Source organism: Gallinula chloropus (assembly GCF_964237585.1).
Source record: "Gallinula chloropus genome assembly, chromosome: 7".
In the NCBI taxonomy this organism is placed as follows: domain Eukaryota; kingdom Metazoa; phylum Chordata; class Aves; order Gruiformes; family Rallidae; genus Gallinula; species Gallinula chloropus.
In genome coordinates, this window is record NC_140092.1 from 1,292,968 (window position 1) to 1,313,138 (window position 20,171).

Consider the following 20,171-nt stretch of genomic DNA (forward strand, 5'->3'; position numbering starts at 1 on the left):
TAGTGTCCTTTGGGAATGCCCAGTCATTAGTTCCCTGAGTCAAATGATTGTAATAGACATTATAGAATTTATTATTCTCACAATTATTGCATCCATCTAATGTTATTTGTAGCTTGTCTATGCATTGCTTTATAGTGTGCCTTTCTGAGAAGCTTTGTGCATTCCCCTGTGGATGGTGCCTCCTCTGGGTTCCCCTGTAGACCTGAATCTTTCTGAGGCAGACAGCAGTTCAGCTACTGCTCCTCCCACCCATTCAGTATTTCTAACCATCCAGCATTTCTAGCTTGTTTGACTATTTTTCAGCCCATTATTAATCTTCTGCATACATCACTCATCCTTCTTGTATGTTCATTATGTGTTAACACTGACTGTATCAAACGGGACAACAAGCAGGTATTCTACTGGTGCCCAAGCCCCAAAAGCATTAAAAAGCATCCAGGGAATGGATGGTTTGGAGTACAGGGACTTTCCCATCTCTGCCTCCTGATTTCAGGGGTTTTAGTAAACCTTGTAGGCTTTCCAGGGAGCTGACATCAAGCCATGGCTTAGGCTTAAATATGATACATTCACTCCAATTCTAAAAGAATCCTAAAAATGAAAAAGCAAATCCCAGAGTGATGAGCAGATGTAGCAGCAGCATCTGGGTTTAATCACTTGCAGTGACTACAATAAGATTAAGTTAAATAATTTTACTAGCTCTTATTGCTGACTACCTCTTTCCTGACCAGACCTTCCTGCTAGCCTACAGCCCACAGTACAGCAGCAATCCAGAAATCCTCAGACAGGGCTGAATACCGAGACTGGTTTGTGTCTTTGGCAGGTACTCAGAGAAGGATTAGGTACAGCCCATTTAACTTGTTTGCATTCTCATGATTCTTACTACTGCCAGAGAAATTTACTAGAGGGATGTATCAAACTCAGGCTGGCTGCCGTTACCTGGTCCTTTCACTTTGACTCTGCCATAGGATGTTGAACAATAAACAGCAGTGGTGCTGTCTAGGTAACTGTTTTCTGAAGGGCATAAACAAACGGAGAGCAGATCACAGTGCTGCTGCATGATGCCTTGTTACTCTCTCTTGTGCCAGGTGCTAGTGGAGCTGCCAGGACGGTGTATGGCAACACATCACATCTGTTCCAGCACAGAGTCAGCAGGCCTAGTTTTAGAACTTTACAGTCATTTAAAATAAGCCAGGAGATATTTCCATTTGCACAACAGAAGCCTATCCCCATCCTGCTTGCTTTCCCCTCTTTCGCTTTCTGCGGAACAGGGCAAACAGGAGCTGCTGTCAGGACAGGCAGGGAGTCAGCAGCTTCCTGCAAAGCAGCAGCAGCTTGCTTTAAAACACCCAGCAAAACACACTACCAATGGTTCTACCCATCCTTCCCAGACCTCATCCCCCTATGCCCTGACTGCGCCCTGACTTCTCACTCCGGTGAGATCCCACCAGGTTTACAGCACCCAGCTCTGGGGAACCCAGTATAAGACAGACACAGAGCCCAAGCACGCACAGAGATCACATGAAGGGTGTGCTGAAAGGCAGGCATGTATATTGCTGAATCTTTCTAGGATGGTAAGGCCTTCTCCTGCTTTAATTGCACTCCTCTGCATTATGACAGGATCAGTTCACCTGGAAGTGGTACAAGGAACTACTTTTGTGGGTCATTGGCTCAGTTTCTTTTCTGTCCTGTTAAACTGTTGTTATCTCAACCCACAAGTTTTCCTTTTCTTTCTTTATTCTCTCTCCTGTCCCACTGGGTGGAGGAGAACGAGTAAACTGCTGTGTGGTTGTTTTATCTGTCTGTGGGGTTAAACCACAACAATTTCTAATTCAAATCAACATGTATGTGGGTAAGAAAGAAGGCTGTTTTACTGTGAAGATACAGAGACTGTTCTGAGCTCTGCATTTGTGAGGAGGAGCAGATATCTTAGGATGTTTCTGTGTCTTCTGGGACCAGCTCCATTCTGCTTGGGGAGCTTTTAACTTTCTCAACAGATTTTTTTTCAGCCTTGCCTTTTATCTCACTTTCAAATTGTTCCCCTTATGACCCACAAGATTAAACCAGCTTTAGAAACATAAAAGTTGAGAAACAAAAGTTTGATGGAGACACTGACAGTGGAGGAAAAAACCCCACAAACATGAGTTTTGCTGTTTTCCTACACTGTACACTAAGAGTTTAACCTAGAATGAATCATGGACTGTAACTTTCTACATGTCTCAAGTACTTCTCAAATTCCCTGTAGCCTCTAGTAGTTATTTTTGATCATTATTGACCAAGTCCATATTTGTACCAGCACCCTGGAGTTGGGGGAGGTGCAATATTCCAATAGACCTCCACAGAAAGATTTGGTCTACCCATATTAGGTTTCTTCTTATGACTTTAAAACTGGACTTTAATTCTCTTAAACTTCTGAAATCTTGGCATGTTTTGACAATTTCTCTCCCCCAGTTTTTCCAAATACAGCAGAAACATCAACTGTATCCTAGGCTGCATCAAACAAGGCATGACCAGCAGGTCAAGGGAGGTGATTCTCCCCCTTAACTTCAGTCTGGTGAGATCCCACCAGGTTTACTGCACCCAGCTCTGGGGAACCCAGTACAAGACAGACACAGAGCTGTTGGAGTGAGTCCAAAGGAGGTCCACAAAGATGATCAGAGGGCTGGAGCACCTCTTCTATGAGGACAGGCTGAGAGAGTTGGTCTTCAGCATGGAGAAGATAATGCTCTGGGGAGGTCTATTGCAGCCTTGCAGTACCTAAAGGGGCTACAGTAAAGCTGAAGAGGGACTGTTTACATGGGCAAGTAGTGATAGGGCAGTGATGAGTTTAAACTGAAAGATTGTAGATCTAGATGAAATATTAGGAAGAAAACCTTCCCTGTGAGGGCAGTGAGGCCCTGGCACAGGCTGCCCAGAGCAGCTCTGGCTGCCCCTGGGTCTCTGGCAGTGTCCAAGGCCAGGCTGGATGGGGCTTTGGGCAACCTGGGCTAGTGGAGGGTGTCCCTGCCATGGCAGGGGCTTGGGACTGGATTATCTTTGAGGTCCCTTCCAACCTAAACCATCCTAGGATACTGAGATGCTGTCAGTGATAATTAAATTCTGGTTTCATCTTCTGTCGTGTTACAGATTAACTGAGTCAGTGACCCACAAAATTAGTTCCTTGTACCACTTCCAGGTGATCCACTGAACTGATCCTGTCATAATGCAGAGGAATGCAATTAAAGGAGAAGGCCTTACCATCCTAGAAAGATTCAGCAGAATGCATGCCTGCCTTTCAGCACACCCTTCATGTGATCTCTGTGCGTGCTTGGGCTAACTAATTTATTTAGTTGGAAATAAAGCCCCTCAAAGTTTCTTTTGTTGACAGGAGAAAGTGATGTGTAGTTAAAATTCAGTCATGATCAAAGGCACAAGTGATACATAAAAACCTGGAAGGGAACCTGGCACCAGATGGTAGAATGAGACCACAAAGGACAACAGAAATAAATATGATTGTATATCCAGGACAGCATGTGTAAAATAACATGCACCGATCACCAAACCCTGCTATAAGCACCCAATATTATTTAAACCTAATCATTAAAGGGATTTAACTGACACAGGGACCTTGTTATCCCCTTAAAGACTCCTTATTGTTGCTCCCATATGTCAAGTAGCAAAGCAGGATTAATGCTGAGGGATTGCAGGTAATGCATTTGTGGTCTTAGTTCAAGATGAGACCAAAGATGACTTTGCACAACCCTTGCAAACCAAGAAAAAGAATACAAATAAGTCAGTGAATCATAGAAATAAATATATAACAGCTACAAGGAAAAGAAAGTGTGCCTAGAAGAGATCTGTGCTGAGAACGAAAGGTCTTTCTTCTCTTCTGATCACAGATGGAGTATTAAAAATTAATGTAAGCTCTAACAGAAAGGAGCTTGACAACCCTATTTTGAGACTCATTTCACTTCGTCTCTTCTCTCTGTCTCACAGAACATTAATGCCAAACATGAAAAAGGAGTCCTCCAGGGCTTGCTTTGCACATTCACTGCAGTGCTGGGAAGCACTTTGAAAAAGTGACTTAAGTGCTTTAGTTTGTAGATGCCCAATGGGGGAGACACCTAAACCCCAGTTCATCAAAGCAGATCCTTGGCCCTTTCCAAAATAACTCCAGTTGCCCCCCACCAAGGCTGGCACTCTTGAGTAAACTGGGTGTCAAGCTCAGACAGCAAGGACCAGTAGCCATGTATGGATGATACTGGCATGGAAGATCTGAGGATTTCTCCTTTGTTTCCAGAAATAAACTCCTAAGTCAAACCAAGACCCAAGCCTCACAAAGTCAGGAGAAATAGGCTGTTAAACCATTTAAAATGGGATGTTTTAAAGGTATCCAGGCACATATCAGTACACTGAGAGTCTAGTGATGGGTTTAAACTGTAAGACTAAGAGTCAGTTTCAGTTTAAACTGGAAGACTCTTAGTCTATGTCCAACTAAACATCTGGGCTGTAATACTTCTGAAACATTTTCAGATTTCCTTTGTATCTCAAGGTTCCAAGCCTTTAGACTGGCACAGCCTGAGCTCCCCCTCTATGGAGAGCCTTTTAGCAGAGTTCCTTATTTTTTCTTTCATTCAAAGAGCTTACAGAACACCAGTGGAAACTACAGAGACCAAATTAACACCCTTGCAATGTCCATTTTTTCCAGACTATCTTTAGAAGACATTGTCACTAGCCTGTTACATTCCAGGCAAGCTCCACTTGCAAAGTTCTATCTGACCTCTGTGGGCAATTCAGCACCCCTCCAAAGACCAAAGGTGCTCAATAGGGATAGCAAAGGTAGAGAGACCAGAGTGGAGACCATCCTAACAACCATTCAGGACCCCATGCAGCCAGCACATTCAGCAGCATGATACCCACCCCTAGAGAGGCTCTGCAAATAGCCAGCTTGCTCTACAGAGAGCAAGCCAATCTCAACACTGCTGTCCCAGCTTTGATGAACTCTACATGGCCATGCCAGACCTGTATGCAGCATCTCGACTCCCTAAGTTGTTTGTAAGAAAGTCATTAAGGACCCAGACACAGGTATCTATACCAAATGTCATCTGTACCAATATCTGGGGGGTGAGGGGGAGGGATGTGTTCAAGGCCATCTCATGTGACTTCTTCTAGGGTTCAGCTAGAGTCCCACACAGCACTGCTATGTGCCACTCTTCTGTCATGCTGCTGTACATCCAAGGACATGAAAAACATGAGTATTTTTATTTTGAGAAAAGCATTAACCAATTGGAAGGGATTTGGAGAGAAGTTACAAACAGGATGGGGGCTTAAGCATTGACTCACTGTAGGAAATAAGTTAAGCTACTGAGAGTGGGGTTTTCTTGGCCAAATAATAACTAATTGGTTATTCAGGGGTCATCTACAAATATTTAAAGTATGTATGACACTTCCAAAAATTAAGTGGTATAGGACAGGCCAAGCCACACTTATGAAGGGTCAAGAGAGTAGTAATGGCAGTCAGGGAGTGTAAGAGCCTATAGGCTCTGCAGTACCAGCCATGGGCTAAACTCTGGCAACAGCTCCATCAATTAGTCAAACCCTTCTCCCTGCTTTTCAAAAGAGCCAATATTTTGAATTAAAACCTGTGCCAGAGTGAATTCATCTAGTGCTACTGTTATCATGGTGATGTGGTTAATGATTTGATCCAGAGCTGCCAAGTTTTGCACAGATGTGAGAAATGCCTTTTCATCTACATAGAAAATTAAACGCTGTGGGAAAGGGTTGTTATTCACTCCTTCAGCCTACAAAACTTTAGGACAAGGCCCTTAGCAGCTCAAAAGCTGTCATCAGTAGCCTTGCCCATGTTATTAGGTCCCTATGACAACTCAGAATTTGTATTTTTTGAATTTTCCTCAATTGTTCATGTCACTGAATTATACTCTTTGACTGTGATTAGAGGCAATAAAAAGCACCATCATCTCATCAAAAAGATTACTTCTACTTGTCAAAATGTTGGCTACCTCAGGCCTTCCTTTGAACCACTGCTAACCCTTCAGAGCACAGCTATCTAGAGAAATCCCCACAGAAGAGGCATTTTTCCATTCTCCTACAGATTACTGTAGTAGGTACAGCGCTCAAAAGACCCTTCATTCTCCTTGAAGGAAACTACATTGCACCAGGAGGCAAGTCCAACCTCCAGCTTTCCCCTATGGAAGGTGTCAGGATGTCAAGAAACCTTGCTAGTTCAGAGCCAGCCATTTACATACTTCACCTTGTGTTGGACCTGTTTAGCTTCAAGTTGCCCAGCAACAGTGGCCTCAAGACTCATCAAATCAATGCAGCAGCACTGGGAAATTACAAGGCAAAAGGTCCTGAGATCCATTTATCTGTGTTTTTTCAGGTTCACATCATGTACAATTGAAGGTCAAAGGGTGACTGACACTCTAAGGGTTCAACCTGACAGCATCAGCGTTGGAAATAGAAGCTACTACCAAGGTAATAGACATTTAGCCACTGCAGAACCAGCCCACATTGGGTAGGTTGCATGTTCATCCAGTCTTCCCTTCCTGAGGCTTCCTGGAATGGTAAGTGGGAAGTTTTATTGAAGCTCCAAAAGACAGAATATTATTTTTAGGAAGAATTCATGCTGAACACCTTCTTGATTCATCCATAAATGGATACCTGGTAACTTGTATCTGAAAGTGAAAATATAACAGTAGTTACATTGCTCTGTGAGCCACTGACTGCAGAAATTGGTACCCTGTAATCCCAGGGGACAGAATAGTTTCAAGTAAGACTCTTGGTTTGAATCCTTTGCCCGTTTCCTTTAATGAGCACCAAAAGAGTGAGGGGCACAGCTTTCTTTCCAGTTTAATTATTTTTGCACATTACAATCCTGCTCAGCTGCACAAAATTAAAAAAAAATGAAAATGCTGTGACTGGAAAGCTAATTAAAGGATAACCCCAACAACAGACCCCACAGAGAACCACAGGCACAGGAGACGCGAGAACACCACCTCAGTATCCTGAGGGAACGCATCAAGGAAGGGACAGGTCTGAATAGCTTGGCTTTCAGGTGACATAAGCAACCAGAGGGCAGGTAGAGACTTTAAAAGATGATGAAGGTGGAGGTGGCATGGGGACTGACTGAGCTTTCAGCAGTTGCAAAGGGAGAACAGACTAGCAGAGATGCAAAGGGAAAATGCTGCTGTTCCTCAGTGAGTTCAGCTCTAAACTCAGAGATGAGAATACCTGACTAGGTGGGAATTTGTGAATAATGTGAATAAACAGGATTTTATAGAAGGAACAACTCCCTGCTTTTCAGAGCCACTGCCACTGTGCTTTCTCTGGGCCTGGAAGAAAGGAGCTTATAAATGCCAAAATCTGTTGGCAGCGTGACTACGAGTGCTCAGCAAGTCCAGGCACCCATCAGAGGGGACAGCAGGGGGATATAGAGAGACTTGAGAAAGCTTAGTCAGAAAACAGGCTCAAGGTGTGCCTGTGAGAGGACTGGAGTGCAGCTTGCCCTATAGCCAGGCTAGCTGCATTCTCAGCCTGCTTAATACCTGGGTTCAAATTTGAGGAACCCCCCCATCACTACCTGAGGATTGGGTTTTTTTTATAATGTGATTACTTCAGTGAATAGACTCCTTAACTGAGCAGCTCTTAAATGGTCTTTTGGAAAGATTTCTGCACATTCAGATTTTATTGATTAAAACCTCCAAGTAAAATCTTGGCCAACCTCCACCTGAAGCCAGTGAGGCCAGGGTCTTGCCCTTAACGTTTTCCCCTTCAGTTATGCCTCCACCCACCAACAAAAGGAGTGGGATGCAGCATATAAGCAGCCCTCAGAACAGGAGCATCATCTTCCCTTTTATGACAAGTTCCCTACCTGCTAAACTTCAACATGAGGTACACTGAGCACGCTGCTTTCTCCTACACAGCATCTCAAAAGCTCCTTTGTACAGAGAGAGGGCAGGACCCCCTTCTACCCAGCTTCTAGCCCGCCCAAAGTGACCCCACTGAGGAGAAGAGAGATCCCAGCCTCAGGAAACCATTGAAGAATGAAAGGGAGCTGTGGCTTCAACACATGGAGCTGTGTTTTATGAGTAAGAGGTTCCTGTCAATCCTTCTCACATAGTGCTGGTGTGACAAGCTCCTCAGGATACGAAGAGGAACATCTTGATCTTGTATCTGAAATAGCTTTCTCTCAGAAATTTAGCTCCACTGTCAACTCTGAGGTCCCCCCAGCCATCATGAAAAACACTTTTTATGTGCCTTAGAAACTTTGAGCAATAGAACAACAGACAGATTAAGGATGCAAGTGTTTGTCTTCTATTCCTAGGTATCTTCTCAGCCTGTGTTTCATGCAATTCAATCCTTTCTTGGCTACATGATCTTTCATTTGTCTGTAACTTCAGGTCTCCTCAGAAAAGCAGTGCTAGTACCTCCCTGGCTTTCAGCAAGGTAGCGAGAATAAAAAGATAATGAAGTATTCAGACTACTCTGTGGAGAGCCCAAAAGACATTTTCAATGCCTAAAGCAGGCTTCAGCAGTAGCAACAACAATAAGAGCCTGATTAGCTGAAAATTCAGATTAGAAGCTGAAAGCCAGTCTGAGTTATGCACCTGTGAGGAGTGATGAGCAGTCACTGGTAAAGCAAAGGTCATGTAACACCAACTGGCATTTTGTTTTATCATGGATAAGGACAAATAGGAAACAGAAGACCTAAAACTTGTTAAAATATTCTTATGAAGATGCACGTGGAAACTCACTCTCTGGTCCCATGCCATGAAGCAAGGGACTGAGCAATTTACTGGGTTTTTGCTAAAACATTCTAAAAATGAGCCTCAGGGTTGACAGCTGCAAGTGAAGAAAACAGAGTGGTTGGATATGTAAAGACAGGCATTATAGAAGTGAAAAGAAGGTAGTAATGAGTCTGCCACTTAAGGTCAAGCTCCCCTGAAATACAATTAGAGTGTTAAGCCTGGAGTTTGAAAAAAAAAATCATAATTGAAAGTGAGAAAGTGAGTTATGTAAAGCTACCCTGGGGTTAGCATGAGGAACAGGGGTCTTCATGGAAAGCATTTCAAGGTTCCAATCCATTCGGATAAAGTTTCCAGTTAGGAAACTGAAACACATGCTGGATAGTTTGATCTAAATTTGCTGGGTACAAACCTATATATATATACACACACACATATATATATATATGCCATGTGCAAACAACAGGATGCAGTGAACTGGACAAAACGTACACAAGTCACAGGTTGTGTCCAACCTGTCCAGCCCTGTGTGGGTTCAATCTGGAGGCTTTTTGCTGTCCCCAGTGGCCTGCTCAGCAGCTTGCATAGGCAGTATGAGAGAGTGGATTTCACTCAGAAATTAAGATGCTGCAGTTAGAGTTTGTGTCATTTCTAAAGGCATCTGTCTTAAAAAGCAGTGTGAGTGGACTGGAATGATCTGTAGTTCTCAACACTCAAACCCACCTTTAACTATATGGACCCTATGGCATTTAACATACATGCTCTGCAATATGTTTCATTTGCATAGAGAACGTATGAGAAGCCTGGCTGGAAGCAACTCAGGGCTCATGCATTGCTCACTTACAGGAAAGAGGAGAAGCACCTAGTTAGCATCATGCACCCTCATGTCCTGGCAAGGAAAACCTACTGTTAAAGGGAGAAGAACAAGGCATATGCAGAAACGGGACCAGTCTTTGGCTTGTGTTCCCTAAGCCACAGGAAAACGTGGTTTGTGCTCAGGGAAGGAGCTGGTTGCATACACCACGCCAGGTGACATTTTGCTCTCCCAAGCTGCTGGCACTGAGAGATATTAATACATTTACAACCTTTCTTAAGGTCATCTGTGCTGTGTCTCCAGCTGAGCCATTAAATATTAATTGGACCCGCTTTCCAAAAATAAAAAGCAGAAACGCTAATTTACTTGTGTAATTAACACCTCCCACAAGCCAGGTGTCCTGCTGAACCAGGCCAAACCAGCCATTTGCATTGCACTATTCTGAAACATGCTCGGTGCTTTTGAGACAGGCACACAGTTGCTCGTTCATTCTGCATGCAAAAGTGCACCAAATTAATTTCTGGGGAAGAAAAGTGCCTTAAATACAGCAGCAAATATGCCCTCCAGGTGATGCAGTTAAACCTTCCTGTTCACGTAGGATAGTTCTCTTCAGTTGGGGCTTTGTTGGTTTTGGCTTTTGGGGCTTTTCTCAAGGCACTTTACCTAGATGAGTTTGAGCATCTTGTCACAGGTCCTTTTATTCAACAAGGCTCAATGCTGCTAAATTTCTCAGAGAGCTCAGATTTTAACCCACAAAGAACGTGACTGCTCTCTGGTTGTGCAGGAGCGCCTGCATTAAAGGCTTTTGCTTCCCACATACTTAACCATATAAGCCTAATGTTGCAATTAGCTCTGAAATTTAAGTCCAATACCACCAGTACTCATGCTAAGGCAAGGTAAATATGTATTCAGCAATCACTGAGCTGCACAAATTATTTGCAAAAGTTTATTAGGTGCTGATTTAGCTGGAAAACATGCCTGCTCTTCAGTGAGTTCAAGGAATTAGCGGAGTGAGAATGTACAGAACCCAAGGTCCTCATTGCTCAGCTGCCATCTAAGCTCAGAGACATGTAAGTTTTCAACAATGCACAACCCAAGAAAACTAGTTTTGGTTTTGCACTTGGACTAGAGCACATCTATCCTGTCAGGATTTAGCAGGCTGGGATGCAGCTGGTACATAAAACTCTGGGAATCTGTAGCCTAAGCATTGCTTCACGTTTAGTGCCTCAAACTCTGTCAGTCTCAGAGTTCCCTTGCAATACAGATGCCAGAAAAAAAAATTTAAAATCCTTTTTTTCTTGGAAAGAGGTGGCTCTCAGATAGATAGATAGATGGATGTCACAGTACTCACCTAAGAAACAGGGCACACAGACTTGCTTCTTTTCTCTGTACAGGCACATTCCAAACTCCATCCTGCATCTTCCCAGAGAACATCCAGATTACCAAGCTCAGAAATACTTTGGTGGAGATGTGTTAAGAAAGAAACAAGTAAAAGTTGAAGATCTCCTCAGTGACGTGGACTAGTTAAAGGCTTGTTGTACTGCAGAGCTGACACTCACCCTGTCATTAGGACAAGGGTGCCACCTAAGGACAGTGCAGTTCTTAACTCCAGTCTCTGCAACCAAAAATACAAGTTTGAAGGGGAGAGGGCTTTTTTGCTGATGCAGATTACAACCAGGAGCTGAAGAACCCAGGAGCATTTCTGGGCACTGCTGCTCCTCAAAGAAAGCAATGCTTCTCTCACACACTCTTTTAACAACCTGCCCTAGTTTCCCCTAAGCAGGCACAGGTGGGTCACCCCTCCAGCTGTGAAAGCAGCTCCTGCAGTATCCAGCAGCTCCTGCTTGCCCCATGGCACTTCCAACTTCACAGCACACCTTCTGGGTATTTGCCAGTCTCTTGTCTCCTGGAAAAAGCCACTCCAGGCCATTGGGCAGGAAATCCAGATTTCTGGAGCACTACCTTCTGGTTGGCAAGAGTGTGCCAATGGCAGGATGCCATTCTGGATGTTACACTTCAGCTTTTTGGGAAACCTTCTGGTGCAAACTAAACCCTGCTGTCAGGACTTTGTATCCAAAGTTTGCTTTATCTACAATATTAGTCAGAGGGAATGTGCAACCTGGCAGTCCCTGGTGAATGCTCCCACCATGTAAGATATTAAGTTCTCATCTCCAGTCTAACACTAAATCTTTTGATCCTTTTTGCAGCATCCCCAACAATGGAGGGGAAAATGTGGCTTCCCCCTTCCTATACTCAAGTAACCCAGAGCATGGTGAATGCAGCACTAAGCTAATCAGGCAGCTGGGGGGATGAAGCAGACCTCTCACTGAATGTTTCCTGCTGTGTTGGAGAAGCCTTTCTCTGGTGGGGGGTGCTGAGGAGAAGGGATAAAGGAAAATTTACCTGCCAAACTTGTTTGACATACTAAGCAGAGGAAGATGCCTTTGGCAGTGCTAAACAAGGCACTTAAAATGCACTGGAAAGCAAGAGTGAGAGGACTGCAGGTGTCCTCACCCTCCCTTAGCTTCTGGTGCCTTTGCATTTGGAGCATACTGTACCTCTTGGCTTCCTAATCCTCCATGGAAATTACATCTAGAATGTGATCTGGAAATGTTCAATGCTCTGTGAGGTTGAGTGGTACTGTGAAGTGTGTGCATGACAGCACTCTCAACTGACATGAATAAGCTTCATTAATTAACTTAATAGCAGATGTAGCAGTTTAACGATGTTCTGTTCTATACCTTTAAAATGTGGCTTGTATTTTAATAGCTTCAGAAGTTTATTACTGTAATACCTTTAAAGTTTCTTTTTTCTTTTCTTGGTACTAAGGAAAAACCCAAAGTAAATCTGTATTTCATTTGTATGTCTCGGGGGTGACAAGTTAATACACGAGACTGTATGTACCATGTTCCTTTCTTAAAGTGAGTGCCGTTTTCTTTAGGAAATGAAAGGTAAGCTAACAATTGTAGGCATCAGTAAATTCACCTTTATTCACAGATATATCAAAACTTTTTTGGCACAAAGCTAACTGAAAAATAACTGAAATTTTAGCATCTCTCTCACCACCCCTTGAGACATTTGGACTTTATGTGGCAGCTGAAATGAGAGCCTGAAGCACTGGATATTGTGATGGTGTGGCAGAGGGGGGAGGCGTGTGCCAGAGAACAAGAAGACACTAAAACTGCAAAGATTCCACAGGCAACTTTTTTTTCTTTTTCTTTTTTCTGAAATACTGTATTTACACAAAATGGGAGAGAGTACAAATACTTTACTAAGAAGACAAAACCATTGTAGTACATTCAATTTAAACACAGGCAGAACTATAGATGCAAAACACAGAGGCCTAAGGTACTTGCATGGCAAAAAAAACCCCCAAAACCAAACCCCAAAACCCATCAGAAAGGCCTCAGAGGTTAGAAGCAGGAGATAAGCAAACATTGTATTTGTTAGGCAGCATCACCTTCCCTTGACTTCAAGAAGGTTCTCTCCTTCCACATTGTGGATGCTGGGAAAATCCCTCCCCACCTGCTGACTGCTCAACACTGATTTTACAAAACAGTTAAGCGTGTACTTCATTTTCAGCATGGGAACAGAGCTGTTAACTTCAAAGGAAATGATATTTGTGCCTAATCACATGCTCATATACTTAGTTTGACCAGGAATAGCCTTCTCAATTCTTAATACGGTCAAGTCCATTGTTACATAAAAAATAAGTGACTTTACTGACTTCTTTCTTTTCTTTTCTTAAAATATATTTTAGAATTGCTTTAATTTTCCCCTCAGGTACTTGGTTAGAAAATAGTAGCTTACTGAATGCCATAGAATATTTTGATTCACATCTTATATACTCAAAGGGATATTGAAAAATAATTCCCACATTTTACCAAAGCCTGTTTAGATTTTAAAATAAATAAAAGAGAAAAATACATATAATAATAAAGCAGCTTTGCATTTCTGGGCATTTGGCAGCAGGTCTGTTATAGTATCTCTCAGACACCTCTTGGTATCCGTTATAATCACCAGATTAATTGATCATTATAAAAGAAAAGATTGTACAATATTATTACAATCCACCAAATAGAGCCAATGCATGAAATATTTTACACATTATACATCCCTTAAAAAGAATTAACATATTTCAGCCTGTTCTTTGAAAACAGATAGCTTCTGAAGTAATATACCTTAAATACAGTGGTATCTCTCACTTCTACTGCCTAACTGATTTTTTTTTTCCTGAATGAAAGCTTGTTGGAATAGGACTACTAGCTCAGTGATGGAACTACAGTGCTATTTAACTAAATTCCATATATGTCTTGGTTGCTGTCGCTGCGAGTATTGTAATCACATACCACTGAAGTGCTAAATATTAGTAACTCAGATATGTGGACTTTGGTTATGCTTGATAGAATACTGTCATATCAAATATATGTACCACTTCCTAAAGGCTATGTTACAATCATGATGCCTAGTAATAAATAATAGTAATAATAATTAATAATAATAATAACAATCTCAGATTCAAAGTGCTGACCCATATCACTCACTTGAGGCACCAATACAATAAATCAATCAATTAAAAGACTTATTTTTAGTGTTCAAAACTAACAGAGCAGACCCAGGGCTGCCAAGTTCCATGTGCAGCACGGAGGACTCTGAACCACGCTGTCCAACCTGGGGATTCCCATGGTCCCAGAAGATGCTGGAATATCACGTCTGATGTGGGATGCTCCCAAACATACCAAGTCTTCAGCCATGAAACGTTAAAAGCTCTTTAAGCTTCTCTAAAGCCTGTAAAAGCTCTCTTAAAACCCCTCAGTCCTGCTCTGTTCACCCAGGGAGAAGGCTTTGCTGTGTATGGGACTTGGCCGCAGAGCGGGGAAGAGACTTTCACGACTGCAGCTTTCACACCCTGGAGCCTCTGTCGTCATCGCTGTTGGCATGAGAAGGAACAGGCAGCTTTCCAAGCAGCAGCAAACACCTGTCTCGGTGGGAGGGGAATGCTTCTCCCGTTGCTAGTTTGTTCTGTGCAAGCAGTACTCGTTCTCCGTGTCGAGGGAGCTGTTGTACCCCGATGATGGGTACAGGTCCCTCTTCAGTATCCTGTTGACGATGTTGATCAGAACTTTTTTGTACTGTTGACGTAAAAGTGAGTAAACAAATGGATCTGATGCAGCCTTACTGTAGGTGAGGCACTTGCTTATAATTCCCCAGTAGTAATTGATGGTAACAAAAGGAAGGAGCTCTATCAACCTGTTAAACATTAAAGAGAGATGGGAACACTTGAGTGTTATATTCACGCCGAGCCCAGTGCTCAACTCATGCTTCATGAAACATTAAAGGAACACTTATTTTCCTACAGACCAGGGTCCCTGCAGGAGAAGGGCCCCTGTACTTACTCATTGGAGTCAATAAAGGCAAAGGTAACATTCCTAACAAGGCCACTGGGAGACAACCACCACTGCCTCCATGGAAAGGAAGAAACAGTGTGTCTGCAATGCTAATGCTCCCATACCCTGGAGACAGGAAAGTGCTGCAGCTTTTTGCTCATGCTCTCAATTTAGAGTTGTACTCCTAAGTGGTCAAAATCTTGGTGACACAATTGAGTACCCTTCCCCTGTGGCAAGCTTTAAACACATGAATTGGACATCCAGGCTCACGCATTGCAGGTGCCTATGCACAGCCGTCCTCTTGAGGCATTTGGGTGTAATCCCCTTGTCATCTGGCTGCTGCTCCTAGGAGCTGTAGTTCCTCTCTAGGTTCTGTGTCATACCTGCCAGCCTATGTAAAGGTTTTGAATATTATGCAGCATCTCAAAAGATGCCTGGTCTAGATCGCTGAGTCCACCTGCTCTGATACAGAGCAGTGAACCTGTGTCACATCACTGCTGGGAATCACCATAGATGCAAGGAGGATTCATGTTAGACCACTGTAGCATGAAGAACACCACAGCAGTATCTCAGAGAGATTTGGGTGGCGCTTGCAATCCCATAGTATGCTTAGGAGAAAAGCTTCTATCTACTTACCTCTGAGAGCTTCCGTATGCACTTGGCTGACCACTAGTTTGGCCACAGAAAACAAGGAGACAACAGTTTTATCATCATTATATGACCAGCCAGATGTCTCTAGACCTGTGTGTCTCGGTCTGTGCTTCACGGATGATTAGTGGCCTCAGCACCTCAGTTGAGGTGGGTGTATTAATCATGGGGGTGGGAGAAACTGCAACTAAGGTAAACAATTTATCCTTGGAGGTGAGAGCAAACCTGCAGAGTGTCTGGCACACACAGCTCATCTGCAATGGGCAAACTCTCCAGGAAGGTGGAAAGAACAGGGTGAGAAGGTTTGATTAACTGTGCATCTTTTGTGAAGCCTTTTGCAGGAGCAAGAATATTCTAGTTTTCTATATTAATTCCAGAAGAAAAAGAAACAGCAGCAGCATGAGGTAAAACAGCCCTTTTCTGTACCCTAAAACATCATTGTCTGAAGATGTAAGACCACAAGCCTTCTCAAGGCTTGAAGAACCTTTTGGCCACCTTGCAAAGACAGAGCTCTCAACTTTGGAAGCTGTTCCAGTCCCTCCACACAGACAAGTTGATTTGTCACTACTAGGACTGAGCACTCCAACAAGTGGTTGAACTCTGACTGGAAAATTTCTTGTTTGTATGCATGAAAGTGAAATCATTCCTGTGACAAATGCATTTAAAGCCCAGATGACTTCTGACTGAACCTGCTTGGAAAAAAACTGCAGTAAATTCAAACCAGAGAACATGAAGACACAAAATGTGAGAGATAAATGAACGTACAATAAATGACACTTGCTGCATGGTTGCTTTGGTTTGTCCCATCCTGTATACTGTCCTAATAAAAGAAATATACATTTGATGTTTACACAGTTGATGTTTTTATAAAGACATGAAATACGGGGGGTAAGGTATCTTTCAATCATGAAAACAGATGTATTACTATGTGTTCCTTTTAATGTATTATGGCCCCAAACATAATTCCACTGAAGCCAACAGAAGAAAAATTACACAGATTTTAATTAGATAAAGGGCCTGGCCAAATCAAGTCAGCCTTAGAAATATCCATCTGAATGCATCTTAGTGTCATTTTCCTGTTTTCAGTGCTCTTACAGGAAAATGAAATTCATCTGTCGGCTCTTAGCGAACAGACGAATATATTGCTAATGATCATCATCTCATCCACGTTGCTGAAGTGAGAGGCACATACCCAGCTCACAGCACAACCTGAGTCACCAAGCCAAGGAACAGCAAAACAGGGAGGGTGTCTCTCACATCCCCTCCATAGCGATTCCCCCAGGGCCGCCCCCCCGAAAGCCAGAGTGGGGGAAGAATGGAGAAACGGGCATCTTCCAGCCTCACCCCCACCACCTTTTACCCAGCGCTTGCCTGTGAGGCAAAGAGACTTTCAGGATGTCCACCTCAAATATGTCTTATTCTGCTGCCACTGAAATAACTCTGACAGAAGCTGGACCTCGATGCACACACCAGCATAAACCAACCCTCAGTCTTCTCTCTGGTGACACAGGAGGTCCCAGCTTGTGACGTGTGGAAAATGCACCATCTAGAATTTGCCAAATGCAAGGTCTGAAGGAAGTCACTTTTATTTCAGAAGTTCTTTCATTTTAGAAGTTCTGAGAAACATCTCCACCTTGAAAAATGCGTCAGTGCTGGAACTTGCTGGGCTTGGTAATGCTCAGATGGAAAGAAGATGGCAAAATCCACTTTGCTCAATATAATTATATCCTGATTATGGCAAAAGTGAATAGAAAATGACTCAGAATGTACTGAACAGTGATCAATTAACCTTTTCACTCTGTGATGTAATGTTAATATTTGTAATAATCCTTTCAACTACAGAAAAAAATTGCAGTTATCCAGGCAATCAGTCAGGAACCCCTTTCAACATATAAATGGGGACTTAAATGGATGCCATCCTAAAGGTTAAAACCCACCCTTTTTGTGCACTGGGTTAAATCTGTTCCCCTCCCTGCGTGAGAAAAGGGCAATGCCAGTGCTGGTGAACGGCCTGTATATGTACACATATGCGACTGTGTAGGATCAGGGCACTAAAACTGGGCAGTTGCTGTAAGGTGGCACGGCTGCAGACCCTGGCAGCTCGGCAGCAAGCTCGAGGAAGCCCTCACCAGAGTGGTTGTGCAGACTAGTGCACCTTCCTGGACAGAAGTCAGGTCTCACCAAGGGTGTCCTGAGTGCACGGTGAAGTGGGGAATGGTAAAAAACCCCATCACTTGTGAAAGATGCAGCCCATTTTAGCTTAGAGATGAAAGGCCAAATCCTGAGGTGCTGCAAATGATTACAGTTACGTTGGCTCCCAGCTCACTGATCTACGCAGGACTTAAAAATAATAACCATATGCTGCATCAAGACTCTGCAAGTACAGAACGAAAATGATGCATGACTGCTTAAAAAGGTGTGAACCACCAGGGTGGATGCCAGTAATTCTGGCCAGATGAGGAGCATGATGTTTCCTATACATTTCAGAAGTCTAATTACTGGTTTTCCTGGGAGGTAAATCTTACACCTCATCACAAGGCCACGCTGCACCATTAGCAGTATATTTACAGACATTAACGTTTCCAGACACAAAGCTTATGTGACAAATTATCAGCCTGGATAAATTTAAATTATGTCCCCTCAACTTCCAATAGCAGCAAACTTGGCTTTGTGCCTTTAAAAATAAAAGAAAGAAAAAGACAAAAAACCCCAAACAAACCCCAGAGCTAATCAGGAAAAGCTGTCTGCTCTCCCCTCTGTTACTCGGGTTGTGCTACTCAGGAAGGGTGGCTAGTCTTTTAAACTGATTTCATCTCCCACTGGCATGTGATTAATTCCTGGTACTTGTCCTAAAAGCCTCTTGGCTCTTGGCAGAAGCGCCCAGACCTGGCCGCAATGAGGAAAGGAGAGCCAGGGGCTGCCGAGGCTTCGCCCAGCAGGCTGGGGGTGCGGGCAGGGTCGGCCCCGGGTCTCCCTCAGGCTCTGGCACCCCAGCATCAGCCGCAGACGCTCCCCACCCTCTCCCCGGGCATCTGCGCATCAGAGGACGTACCGGGCCCGAAGAGCCCCCCCACCACACCCCAAAAGGCGATACTAACCTGGTGATAATGTAAGGACCAAAACAGATCACGAACGACCCTATAAAAATACTGATTTTCTTGGTAGCCCGCTGCCTCCTCCGCTTCTGCTCGTTGAGGCAGCGCTGCTTCACACTGCGAAGGGAACAGAGCAGCCGGGGGTTACGGCAGGAGCCGAGGGCAGCGGCACCACTCGCTCCCGGTCGGACAGCCCCGGGGGACAGGAGGGCAGGGCACGGCTGCCCCGAAGCCTGCCCGGGAGGAGGGCAGGTCCCGGCGGAGGGAAGGGCAGCCCCGGCCCCGGAGCAGCGGCAGGTCCCGGCGGAGGGAAGGGCAGCCCCGGCCCCGCCGAGCCCGGGGACGACTGCACTCACCACAGCCCTGGCTCCCTGTTAGAGGGAGCTCGACCCAGCGGGACTAGCCTTTAAGCCGAGCAGGCTACAAATGCACCAGCCACCGTCTTCTGGCACGATAAGCAGCGCCTGGAGCTGGCAGCGGAAGGGCTCGCCATGTGGCCGGGCGGGCAGGAGCGCCGGAAAAGGGGCCGGGGCGGCAGGGCATCCTCTCCGCCCGGGGTACCTACCGCAAGTGACCCGCGGGGGTGAATAGGAACGCGCACGCTTTACCTGGGGTGGATATCCACCAGCAAAACCAGAGTCTGCATGGTAATAATGTCTATCCGCTTGCAGTGGAACCGGGCAACTTTCAACACCTTTAAATAGGTGAAACACAAGATCACCAGCGACAGCATGAAACTGGTGGAGTGAAAGACGATGGTGAACACTGTAAACCTTCTCCGCTCTGTCTCTTCCTTCAGGTGCAAGGTGCAAGAAGCATAAACGCTGCTGTAATCTACCCACGAGTAAAACAAGGATACCAAGGGGAACGTGAGGGAGTGGAGCCACGAGTAGCCCATCAGTATCACAGCATCCTTATACCGCATCTTGCTGGTGTAGCTTAAAGGGAACACCACGGCAATCCATTTGTCGATGCTGAGTGCTGCCATGCTCAGCATCGTGTTGGAAGTCAGGAAAGTTTCCAGGAAACCCACCGCTTTGCAGATGCAGCCCCCGAGGGGTTGCTGGCTCCTCAGGATCCCCAGCAGGGTAAAAGGCATGTTCAGGACGGTGAGGAGCAGGTTGCAAAAGGACAAGTTCACCAGGAAAACCCCGGCGACCTGCTTGCGGATCTCCGTACTGTAGACGAAGCATAGCAGCACCAGGAGGTTGGAGAGCAGAGACACGACCAGCACCAGCACGAGGAGCAACGCCAGCAGCACGCCTGCCAAGTCCATCTCTCAGCGGGTCGCCTGGAGCGGGCGAGGGCAGGAGGAAGGGGGCATCCGAGCCGGCACCGCAGCCTCGCCTGCCGCCGCCCGCGGCCGCCCGCGCATGATGCCGGCGGCGCGGGCCGGGGGGCAGGGGGCCGGGGGAACAGAGAGCAGAGCCGGGGGCAGCGGGGTGCGGGGAGAGGAGCAGGGGGCGGAGAGCAGAGACGAAGGTGT

At 44.9% G+C, this 20,171-nt stretch overlaps 1 protein-coding gene across 1 annotated transcript; it reads right to left on the reverse strand.

The window, feature by feature from the left end:
- Positions 1–14,567: 14,567 nt before the first annotated feature.
- GPR78 (G protein-coupled receptor 78) lies at positions 14,568–19,961 on the reverse strand (the record flags this gene model as incomplete). The annotated part of the gene is made up of 3 exons (XM_084266793.1): positions 14,568–14,805; positions 18,689–18,802; positions 19,294–19,961. 3 exons carry the CDS (start codon positions 19,959–19,961, stop codon positions 14,568–14,570), a joined length of 1,020 nt encoding a protein of 339 aa, XP_084122919.1.
- Positions 19,962–20,171: the final 210 nt, after the last annotated feature.